This window comes from Pongo pygmaeus, chromosome 10 (assembly GCF_028885625.2).
Source record: "Pongo pygmaeus isolate AG05252 chromosome 10, NHGRI_mPonPyg2-v2.0_pri, whole genome shotgun sequence".
NCBI classification, from domain to species: Eukaryota; Metazoa; Chordata; class Mammalia; order Primates; family Hominidae; genus Pongo; species Pongo pygmaeus.
Genome location: NC_072383.2, coordinates 73,345,107 through 73,357,564, shown reverse-complemented (window position 1 = coordinate 73,357,564; position 12,458 = coordinate 73,345,107). Strand labels below are relative to the sequence as shown.

The 12,458-nt window shown below is 37.8% G+C and overlaps 2 protein-coding genes across 8 annotated transcripts in view; one reads left to right on the top strand and one right to left on the bottom strand.

The window, feature by feature from the left end:
• CAPS2 (calcyphosine 2) overlaps positions 1–12,458 on the top strand; it is a 128,839-nt gene that overhangs the window by 42,006 nt on the left and 74,375 nt on the right. The window lies entirely within an intron of this gene.
• GLIPR1L1 (GLIPR1 like 1) overlaps positions 1–12,458 on the bottom strand; it is a 44,983-nt gene that overhangs the window by 21,640 nt on the left and 10,885 nt on the right. For all 3 annotated transcript variants that reach the window (XM_054443019.2, XM_054443020.2, XM_063646510.1), the window contains exons 2-3: positions 7,035–7,280; positions 3,275–3,375 (exon numbers count right to left, since the gene is read on the bottom strand). In XM_054443019.2, the coding sequence (XP_054298994.1) occupies positions 3,275–3,375; positions 7,035–7,280 (347 nt within the window). The remainder of the gene's footprint in view (positions 1–3,274; positions 3,376–7,034; positions 7,281–12,458) is intronic.

Here is a 12,458-nt window from a genome sequence, read left to right as displayed (position 1 = left end):
CTGGTTATTCTGGTTAACAGCTCCTGTAATATTTTATCATGGTTCTTAGCTTCTTTGCAATGTGTTAGAACATACTCCTTTAGCTCAGTGAAGTTCATTATTATGCATCTTCTGAACCCTATTTCTGTCAATTCATCCATCTCAGCCTCATCCCAGTTCTGTGCCCTTGCTGGAGATGTGTTGTGATCATTTGCAGCTGAAGAGGCACTCTGGCTTTTTGAGTTTTCAGTGTTTTTGCGTTGATTCTTTCTCATCTTCAAGGGTTTATCTACCTTTGATCTTTGAATCTGCTGACCTTTGGATGGGGTTTTTGTGGTCTTTTTTTATTGATGCTGTTGTTGCTTTCTGTTTGTTCTTTTAGCAGTAAGGCCCCTCTTTCCTAGGGCTGCTGTGGTTTGCTGGGGGCCTACTCCATACCCTGTTCACCTGGGTCCCTCTGACACCTGGAAGTATCACCAGTGGAGGTGGCAGAACAGCAAAGATGGCAGCCTGATCCTTCCACTGGGCACTGTGTCCCAGAGGGGCATTGACCTGATGCCCACCAGAATGCTCCTGTATGCAGTGCCTGGAGACCCCTGTTGGGAGATCTCACCCAGTCAGGGGAAATAGAATAAGGGACCCACTTAAATAAGCAGGAATTTCCCTTGTCCAGACTACCCAGACTCCTCAGAGCTTGCTGGCAGAAAAGGATAAGATTGCAGTCCATGATACTGTGGCTGCCCCTCCTCCTAGGGGCTCCTCTCAGGGAAATCAGAGATCTGTCCATAAACCCCTGGCTGAGGGTGCTGAAAATCCCTCAGGGAGGCCCTGCCTGGCAACAAGGAATGTGTCAGGGTCTCGCTTAAAGAAGCAGTCTGGCCACAAACTGTCACAGTGGCTGTGCTGTGCTGTGGGGAATTTCTCCTGGTCCAAACCACTCAGTCTTGCTGGCACCAGCAGCAGGGGAAATGGCCAACTGGAGCCATGGTGGTGGTGGGCACCCCTCCCTCCTGGGACCCGGTCTTCTTAGGCAGTCTCCAGCCTGCCCCGCTGGCCAGCAGGGAGTCCAATGTAAGGAAATCAATTTCCACTAAAAGTTGTATTGCAACTGATACACATTTTATCTTGTTGGATATTTTTTCCTCTATGGATTCTATCTTGGATAATTTTTTTCTTTTCTTTTTTTAAAGAGACAGGATCTTGCTCTGTTTCTCAAGGCAATCATGGCTCACTGCAGCCTTGAACTCCTGAATCACTGTCTTGGATAATTTCTAATGTTATGATTTTGAATTCATTAATCTTTTTTTCTGGAATGTCTAATATTTCATTTATTTTAACTTCTAAAAAATCTCAGACATTGTAGTCCTCTGTTTTTAATATTTTTCATATCTTTGCTTAACATTTAAAAATATAGAATACAGTTATAATAACCATTTTAATGTCTTTCTCTTTTAATTATAACATCTGTGTAAGTTCTGCATTCATTTCAACTTATTGATTCAGCTTCTTCTTATGTCTTATTTTTTTCCTTCTTCATATGGCTGGTAATATTTCATTAGATGCCAGATATTGTAAGTGTTAGGTGCTGAATATTGTGTATTTCTGTAAACCTCCTTGAGTTTTTTTGTTGTTGTTGTTAAAGTTATGTTGTTCTTTTCTTAAAATTACGTGCTTTTATAATCATTCTCAATCATTTCTTATGTGGGATACAGTCAAATTACATGGGAATATTTTGATCCTTTCAGGTTTTACATTATGAATTTTTAGGTGGGTCTGGAGCAGTTTAGTTCTGCTCCCTGTGTAAGTGCCAAGAACTGTGCCCTCTTATTCTTTCAGATGCTTCTTAACCTGGCCTGAAGTTGTTTCCTCACGTGCATGTGCTAATCAATACTCTGCTAATCCATACTCAAGGAATATATTTTGCAGATTTCTAGGGTTCTCTCTGCGTGTAGTTCTCTTTTCTCTGGTACTCTTTTCCATGAACTCTAGCTGTATTGGTATTCCTATACTTTTAGCTCCATTTCTTCAACCCAGGGAGCCAGCCAACCTCTGTCTTAGTAATTTCATATGCCATGACCTGAACGCTCTCATTGAGACAGAAAGCTAGGGGAATTATAGGGCTAACTTTTTTTTGTTGTTATTTTTCAGAGATCACAGCCCTTTGTTGTATTATAGCCAGTGTCTTTAAAATCATTGTTTCATGTGCTTCATCTGTTTTGCTTTTTATGGCTTTTGTTTCAAGTGACAGGGTATATTGGTCCCTACCACTTGGCCAGGGGTGACATAACACTATTCTCGTATGCTTTCACAAGACCCATAAGAAATCTGTTACATACATAATTTGTTTGGACCCCAAAACCTGACTTATTCAAAGCAGTATGATGCTTAACTGCTTTTTCATCAAATCTTGAGCCTTCATCCCCTATTATTATTCTCTTTCCATTTCAAATCTTGTGATTAGTCTCCTTAAGAGAAAAGATGACAATAAATGTATCAGTAGTTTTATAATTTCTCTGAATCTATAAAACTCTACTTTTCCCAAGCTATAAAAATTTGTATTTATCATTCTTGTTTTTGCTTCCAAGTGAAAGGTCATGGAAGAAAATACAGAGGGATATATACACATTTCTGCCTCTCTCTAGTAATTTTGGCATATCTCAGCTCCTTTTCATCAGTTTTGCATATTTATTCTTTGTCTTTGTTTTTATCTTTTCTACTGCTTATTTTTAAATTGATGTTTGTTGAAGAGCTGGGTTATTAACTGTTTTTATATTCTTCCTAGTATAGATTCACTGGGATTAGAGGACTAGAATTTCATTTTTGGAGTTTCCCTTTAAGCTTATGCTATATTTTCATTTAGATATGCAATTATCAGCAAGACAATTAAAGTTATGTTGTTCTTTTCTTAAAAGTATGTGCTTTTACAATCATTCTCAATCATTTTCTTATTCCACTTATTTTATATTATATTAGAGAAGCATCTGCCAGCCTTTTTGTGTTTCAGTAATTATATATTACTGTGGCAATGTATTTTATATTATCTCTTTTTTAAAACCTATCAGTCTCCATCATTTTCTCTCTCAAGTTTAAATATCTTATGACAGGTGTAGTTTTGCTTTAAGTAAGGCAATATTCTGTCACCATCTTCTATTTTCACCTATCTCATTTGATTAGCATTGTAGAGGGAGTCATTACTTATCAAAAATACACTTGTCTCTAGTATAAGATCCTCTTATTTGGCAACCATCATCAACATTAATTTCAATTAAAACGTTTTTAAGAGAAAATAACTCACGCAGGTCCGTAGTTGCATACAAATATTGCAATTGAAGCTCCCCCAAGGTTAGGACACATTGCAACTGCACAACCGACATAAAATGAATTGGCCCAAACCAACTATAAAGAAAAGGAATGTCAAGATAAAATATGGAAAACCATTCTATGCAAACAATGCATTTAGAGGATTGGTATAATCTTTGTCATGCTACAAAAAATAATGTACATAAATATTTATTAGTTACATATTTTTTCTAATGTTTATATTTATATTAAAATTCTTATATTGTTATGGCTGATTTTATGAGACCTACCAAGCTAGTTTTTCCTTACTGGTAATTCTCATAAGTCAAAAGGATAATATAATATATAACCAAATTCATAATATACAGCCAAAATAATTTCTTCTAGATTATTTGTGAAATACATTTTAATTCTATCCCTGGGAATATCATACAAACAATATTAAAATTAGACTATAAATGAAAACAATAACTTACATTTATTTGTTTTTCTCAGAAAAATTTTACAAATTACATCTTAAATTTTGCAATCTTAACCATATTCTTACCTTTGTCAAGTCACAAGACATAGGTAGGAGTTAAAAACATATTGAGTTGATTTTCAAAGATGCCTGCCATAAGGATGGTGAATCTTTATTTTTATCTAGTTGCAAAGAATAGCAAAGTTATTCAAAAGGAAGAAGACTTCTATGGAAAACTAGTTATAGGAGATAGGTAAAGAGGTGAGGAACATTACTAGTTTTCTGTGACAATGATAGAATAAAATTTTTTCATTGTCCAAATAAACAAAAAAGGGAAAAAAATACTGGTTTACTCCATTTGAAAAATAATCCAAGGAATTTAGACACAGAATGAATTTTAACAACACAAATTTCTGATCTCATTTATTTTACAACTTTATTAGCAAAACGTACTAACCTATTTCGTAAATTGATGTATCAATTGTTTTCCATAGGCTTGTTCTAGCCAGAATCAATAGTTTTGCAAAATATATTTTACCAGCTTTTTGTTTGCCTGAGAGGCAGCAGAAGTGCAAGAAAAGCCAAAGTGAACTGAGAACTTAAAAATGAGTTTTGGGAGGCCGAGGTGGGTGGATTGTGAGGTCAGGAGTTCGAGGTCAGCCTGGCCAACATGGCGAAACCCCGTTTCTACTAAAAATACAAAAACTAGCTGAGCGTGGTGGCATGTGCCTGTAATCCTAGCTACTCAGGAGGCTAAGGCAGGAGAATTGCTTGAACTCAGGAAGTGGAGGTTGCAGTGAGTCGAGATCACACCACTGTACTCTAGTCTGGGTTACAGGGCGAGACTCCATCTCAAAAAAAAAAAAAAAAAAGAGTTTTGCTTTCAGCCATCTTGGTGGTTTTGGTGAGTAAGTGACAGATCAATTCTGAGGTGATTAAAAGAGCATTTTTCCTTTTGAATGTTTTAAACAATTAACAAAAAATACAACTAAAATATATATATTTCCAAAAAATCATGTTTAACAATTTGGCTTATGAATAACTAACTACATCATTAAATTTTATCTAAATTGTGACTTTTTGGGGCTTTTGGAATCGTGAGAATAAATATTCACTATGTAGGTTTACGATGTATTGCTTTCATTAAAGAAACTAGATGTAATATTAATATGAACATTGGATGTAAGTCTAATATGAATATCACTAGGTGATAAATGCAAGAAAATTTTCTCTTATTTTGTTTAGAACATTAAGCAAGATATAGTTGTTGATTTTATAAGAATATAACCATTCCTAATTATTTAACCTTGTGTGTAAACTAGCCAATAAAGAGTAAGCTCCTCTTTCTGATTTAGCAATATGAAGGGAGAAGGGGCATTTGAGAACCGGCTTTTTTTGTTTTGTTTTGTTTTGTTTTTGTTTTATTACTTTACAGCAAAAGAGAAGACAAAGGATATATAAAAGCTATGACTCAGCCTTGATATCATCTTAGGGATATTGCATCTTTTTGTTAATCAGGACATCTGACACCTGATTCATTCTCTCAATTTTCCCGTAGTATCCAAACCATATTATTTACCAACATCTTTCCTGATGTCCTGGAGAGTGTCTAGACTTAGAACAACCTGTTGTTGAATGAAGAGTGAACATAAAGGGAACATGGAAGTTGCTATTATTTGTTCACTGCACCTCTGATAAGAACGAGTTGCTTTAAGACCCTACATATTAATTCAACTTATACAAATGGGTAAGTCTAGAGAAGAAGGTTAGCTCTTTATATTGCTTAAACAGGCTTTCCTAGAGGCTCAGTACCATGTCTAGGATTAAAGTATGGCCAAAAAGGTGAATTTTAGATACATTTACACTTCTATCTGAAATAATTTTTAAAAATTGGGAAAATGATAGGAAGTAATGGTTTTCAAGACATTAAGCAACACAACATAATACTCCTGAGATTTGCAGAAAAAAAGATAGAAACTGTATAATTGTCCTGGTTTATTGCCTGGAGACAGTTTCTAGATTATGGCTCAGGAGAAGTTTGATACATTCTCATAGTTATGAGAGTCTGATTGAGAGTCTTGGGGAGACCAAGGACACAGAAGTTTAGATGGCATAGTACTGAAGAGGTGAGAATTGTACAGTGACACACTAGGACAATGGGCAGAGGGTCCTCATCATCTATTCAGCAAAGTACTAATCAAAACATGTATGTGAAGAAACTAGTCTAACCCATTTACAAGAACTAGAGGAAATAATACCAAGGTTTACACAAAGCCAGAAATTGGACCTATTCCCACTTTCCGAATTGGACAACTTCATAATTCTCAGGGTGTTAGGTAGAGTGTGCAGAATAATCTTGCCTCTGTAGTGAGAGATCATTATCAGCTCTGGACTAAATGCTACTTTTATTCTACCTAACATATTTTAAAAGCAGGAACAAGGAGGATCAAATAAATTGCAGGTAACTTAGCTGTACCCAAAAAGACAGCTCAAGAATATTTATAGTATACAGATGAACCCAGCACTCAACAAGGCAAAATGTACAAATTGCGAATATAATAAAATTTACCCAACATGATATGAGGGAAGAAAATTTGATTAATAATGAAGAGAAAAATCAATCTATTGAAACTAACACAGAGCTAACATAGATACTAGAGCTAGCAGGGAAAATATTAATTATTACAACTCTATCTCATATGCTTAAAAAGCTAGATGAAAGAGCAAACATATTAGGTATATTCATTGAAGATGTAAAAATATTAAACTTGTAGAGATACAAACTTTAAGGTGCAAGATTGAAAACAAATTGAATGGGATTAACAGGAGACTAAACATTACAGAAGAATAGATTAGCAAACTTAAGATGTAGCAATAAAATTACTTGAAATTAATCACAGAGAGAAGAAAACCAAGAAAAAAGACAAAAGCATCAATTTACATGGGGAAAACTTCAAGTGGCTTTCTACATGAGTAACTTGAAGAGAACTTCCCACTTCCAGGGAAGGGAAGAGAGAGAGTGAAAGAAAGAGGTATTTCCAGAAACAATGGCCAACATTCTTCTAAATTTGATTTAAGTTATAGACTTAAAACTTCAAAAAGGCCAATGAACTGCAGCACAAGAAACATACAGAAAACTTTGGTATATTATTATTAAATTGCTCAAGACCTATGATAAAGGAAAAAATGTAAAGGCAGCCAGAAAAATAAAGGCACTTTACATACAGAGAAATAAATTCTGGCAATTAAAATATGCACAAATAAGAATTAATCAATAAAGATGTCAAATATTTACCTGTGTATAATGGCCACAGACTCTGGAACATGATAGACTATCAAAATCATAAAATTGGGTTTCATTATACCAAGCTGTAATGGCAAGTCTTGGTGTGAATGACTTTATTCCACCTAACCAGATATTTTCTCCAATATATTCAAAAGCTGCATAGCATTTATATGATTTATCCAAACAGTCGTTATGTTCAGATTTGCACTGGTTTGCCCATGCTTTAGCCATCTTTGCTAAACCTTTATCCCAAATCTGAAAGATAAAAATAATTTAAATTGAATTGTGCATAAGTATTTGCATTAAATTATTCTAATGATTGTAATCAATTAAGTTTTGCTTAAATTTATTATTTTAATAAGATGTAGTTTTTCTTTGGTATTTATTATGTTCATAGTTCGTCATTTATTTTTAGTTCTACTTCAGAAATACTTATTTATACTCACTCTATGACCGTTCATTGTTATATTACCAGTACTTAGCAGATGGCCTGGTACATTAGAGTCACTAAACAAATAAATTGGAATGTGATTAAAATAAGCCAGAATTCAAAGTCTAGTAATTCAGAGGGTCGGGAGGATCCAAGATGGCCGAATAGGAACAGCTCCGGTCTACAGCTCCCAGCGTGAGCAACGCAGAAGACGGGTGATTTCTGCATTTCCATCTGAGGTACCGTGTTCATCTCACTAGGGAGTGCCACACAGTGGGCGCAGGTCAGTGGGTGAGTGCACCGTGCGCCAGCCAAAGCAGGGGCAAGGCATTGCCTCACTCGGGAAGTGCAAGGGGTCAGGGAGTTCCCTTTCCAGGGGTGACAGATGGCACCTGGAAAATCGGGCCACTCCCACCCGAATACTGTGCTTTTCCGACGGGCTTAGGAAACGGTGCCCCAGGAGAGTATAGCCCGCACCTGGCTCAGAGGGTCCTACGCCCACGGAGTCTCACTGATTGCTAGCACAGCAGTCTGAGATCAAACAGCAAGTCGTCAGCGAGGCTGGGGGAGGGGCGCCCCCCATTGCCCAGGCTCCCTTAGGTAAACAAAGCAGCCTGGAAGCTTGAACTGGGTGGAGCCCACCACAGCTCAAGGAGGCCTGCCTGCCTCTGTAGGCTCCACCTCTGGGGGCAGGGCACAGACAAACAAAAAGACAGCAGTAACCTCTGCAGACTTAAATGTCCCTGTCTGACAGCTTTGAGGAGAGCAGTGGTTCTCCCAGCATGCAGCTGGAGATCTGAGAACAGGCAGACTGCCTCCTCCAGTGGGTCCCTGACCCCTGACCCCTGAGCAGCCTAACTGGGAGGCACCCCCCAGCAGGGGCAGACTGACACCTCACATGGCCGGCCAGGTACTCCAACAGACCTACAGCTGAGGGTCCTGACTGTTAGAAGGAAAACTAACAAAGGACATCCACACCAAAAACCCATCTGTACATCACCATCATCAAAGACCAAAAGTAGATAAAACCACAAAGATGGGGAAAAAACAGAGCAGAAAAACTGGAAACTCTAAAAAGCAGAGTACCTCTCCTCCACCAAAGGAACGCAGTTCCTCACCAGCAACGGAACAAAGCTGGATGGAGAATGACTTTGACGAGCTGAGAGAAGAAGCCTTCAGACGATCAAATTACTCCGAGCTACGGGAGGATATTCAAACCAAAGGCAAAGAAGTTGAAAACTTGGAAAAAAATTTAGAAGAATGTATAACTAGAATAACCAATACAGAGAAGTGCTTAAAGGAGCTGATGGAGCTGAAAACCAAGGCTCGAGAACTATGTGAAGAATGCAGAAGCCTCAGGAGCCGATGCGATCAAATGGAAGAAAGGGTATCAGCCCTGGAAGATGAAATGAATGAAATGAAGCGAGAAGGGAAGTTTAGAGAAAAAAGAATAAAAAGAAACGAGCAAAGCCTCCAAGAAATGTGGGACTATGTGAAAAGACCAAATCTACGTCTGATTGGTGTACCTGAAAGTGACGGGGAGAATGGAACCAAGTTGGAAAACACTCTGCAGGATATTATCCAGGAGAACTTCCCCAATCTAGCAAGGCAGGTCAACATTCAGATTCAGGAAATACAGAGAACACCACAAAGATACTCCTCGAGAAGAGCAACTCCAAGACACATAATTGTCAGATTCACCAAAGTTGAAATGAAGGAAAAAATGTTAAGGGCAGCCAGAGAGAAAGGTCGAGTTACCATCAAAGGGAAGCCCATCAGACTAACAGTGGATCTCTCGGCAGAAACCCTACAAGCCAGAAGAGAGTGGGGGCCAATATTCAACATTCTTAAAAGAATTTTCAACCCAGAATTTCATATCCTGCCAAACTAAGCTTCATAAGTGAAGGAGAAATAAAATCCTTTACAGACAAGCAAATGCTGAGAGATTTTGTCACCACCAGGCCTGCCCTAAAAGAGCTCCTGAAGGAAGCGCTAAACATGGAAAGGCACAACCGGTACCAGCCACTGCAAAATCATACCAAAATGTAAAGACCATCGAGACTAGGAAGAGACTGCATCAACTAACGAGCAAAATATCCAGCTAACATCATAATGACAGGATCAGATTCACACATAATAATATTAACTTTAAATGTAAACGGACTAAATGCTCCAATTAAAAGACACAGACTGGCAAATTGGATAAAGACTCAAGACCCATCAGTGTGCTGTATTCAGGAAACCCATCTCAACTGCAGAGACACACATAGGCTCAAAATAAAAGGATGGAGGAAGATCTACCAAGCAAATGGAAAACAAAAAGAGGCAGGTGTTGCAATCCTAGTCTCTGATAAAACAGACTTTAAACCAACACAGATCAAAAGAGACAAAGAAGGCCATTACATAATGGTAAAGGGATTAATTCAACAAGAAGAGCTAACTATCCTAAATATATATGCACCCAATATAGGAGCACCCAGATTCATAAAGCAAGTCCTGAGTGACCTACAAAGAGACTTAGACTCCCACACATTAATAATGTGAGACTTTAACACCCCACTGTCAACATTAGACAGATCAACGAGACAGAAAGTCAACAAGGATACCCAGGAATTGAACTCAGCTCTGCACCAAGCGGAGCTAATAGACATCTACAGAACTCTCCACCCCAAATCAACAGAATATACATTTTTTTCAGCACCACACCACACCTATTCCAAAATTGACCATATACTTGGAAGTAAAGCTCTCCTCAATAAATGTAAAGAACAGAAATTGTAACAAACTATCTCTCAGATCACAGTGCAATCAAGCTAGAACTCAGGATTAAGAATCTCACTCAAAACCGCTCAACTACGTGGAAACTGAACAACCTGCTCCTGAATGATTACTGGGTACATAACGAAATGAAGGCAGAAATAAAGATGTTCTTTGAAACCAACGAGAACCAAGACACAACATACCAGAATCTCTGGGACACATTCAAAGCAGTGTGTAGAGGGAAATTTATAGCACTAAATGCCCACAAGAGAAAGCAGGAAAGATCCAAAATTGACACCCTAACATCACAATTAAAAGAACTAGAAAAGCAAGAGCAAACACATTCAAAAGCTAGCAGAAGGCAAGAAATAACTGAAATCAGAGCAGAACTGAAGGAAATAGAGACACAAAAAACCCTTCAAAAAATAAATGAATCCAGGAGCTGGTTTTTTGAAAGGATCAACAAAATTGATAGACCGCTAGCAAGATTAATGAAGAAAAAAAGAGAGAAGAATCAAATAGATGCAATAAAAAATGATAAAGGGGATATCACCACCGATCCCACAGAAATACAAACTACCGTCAGAGAATATTACAAACACCTCTATGCAAATAAACTAGAAAATCTAGAAGAAATGGATAAATTCCTCAACACCTACACCCTCCCAAGACTAAACCAGGACGAAGTTGAATCTCTGAATAGACCAATAACAGGAGCTGAAATTGTGGCAATAATCAATAGCTTACCAACCAAAAAGAGTCCAGGACCAGATGGATTCACAGCCGAATTCTACCAGAGGTACAAGGAGGAACTGGTACCATTCCTTCTGAAACTATTCCAATCAATAGAAAAAGAGGGAATCCTCCCTAACTCATTTTATGAGGCCAGCATCATCCTGATACCAAAGCCTGGCAGAGACACAACCAAAAAAGAGAATTTTAGACCAATATCCTTGATGAACATTGATGCAAAAATCCTCAATAAAATACTGGCAAACAGAATCCAGCAGCACATCAAAAAGCTTATCCACCATGATCAAGTGGGCTTCATCCCTGGGATGCAAGGCTGGTTCAATATACACAAATCAATAAATGTAATCCAGCATATAAACAGAACCAAAGACAAAAACCACATGATTATCTCAATAGATGCAGAAAAGGCCTTTGACAAAATTCAACAACCCTTCATGCTAAAAACTCTCAATAAATTAGGTATTGATGGGACGTATCTCAAAATAATAAGAGCTATTTATGACAAACCCACAGCCAATATCATACTGAATGGGCAAAAACTGGAAGCATTCCCTTTGAAAACTGGCACAAGACAGGGATGCCCTCTCTCACCACTTCTATTCAACATAGTGTTGGAAGTTCTGGCCAGGGCAATTAGGCAGGAGAAGGAAATCAAGGGTATTCAATTAGGAAAAGAGGAAGTCAAATTGTTTCTGTTTGCAGATGACATGATAGTATATCTAGAAAACCCCACTGTCTCAGCCCAAAATCTCCTTAAGCTGATAAGCAACTTCAGCAAAGTCTCAGGATACAAAATCAATGTGCAAAAATCACAAGCATTCTTATACATCAATAACAGACAGAGAGCCAAATCATGAGTGAACTCCCATTCACAATTGCTTCAAAGAGAATAAAATACCTAGGAATCCAACTTACAAGGGATGTGAAGGACCTCTTCAAGGAGAACTACAAACCACTGCTCAAGGAAATAAAAGAGGATACAAACAAATGGAAGAACATTCCATGCTCATGGGTAGGAAGAATCAATATCATGAAAATGGCCATCCTTCCCAAGGTAATTTACAGATTCAATGCCATCCCCATCAAGCTACCAATGACTTTCTTCACAGAATTGGAAAAAACTACTTTAAAGTTCATATGGAACCAAAAAAGAGCCCGCATCGCCAAGTCAATCCTAAGCCAAAAGAACAAAGCTGGAGGCTTCACACTACCTGACTTCAAACTATACTACAAGGCCACAGTAACCAAAACAGCATGGTACTGGTACCAAAACAGAGATATAGATCAATGGAACAGAACAGAGCCGTCAGAAATAATGCCACATATCTACAAGTATCTGATCTTTGACAAACCTGAGAAAAACAAGAAATGGGGAAAGGATTCCCTATTTAATAAATGGTGCTGGGAAAACTGGCTAGCCATATGTAGAAAGCTGAAACTGGATCCCTTCCTTACACCTTATACAAAAATCAATTCAAGATGGATTAAAG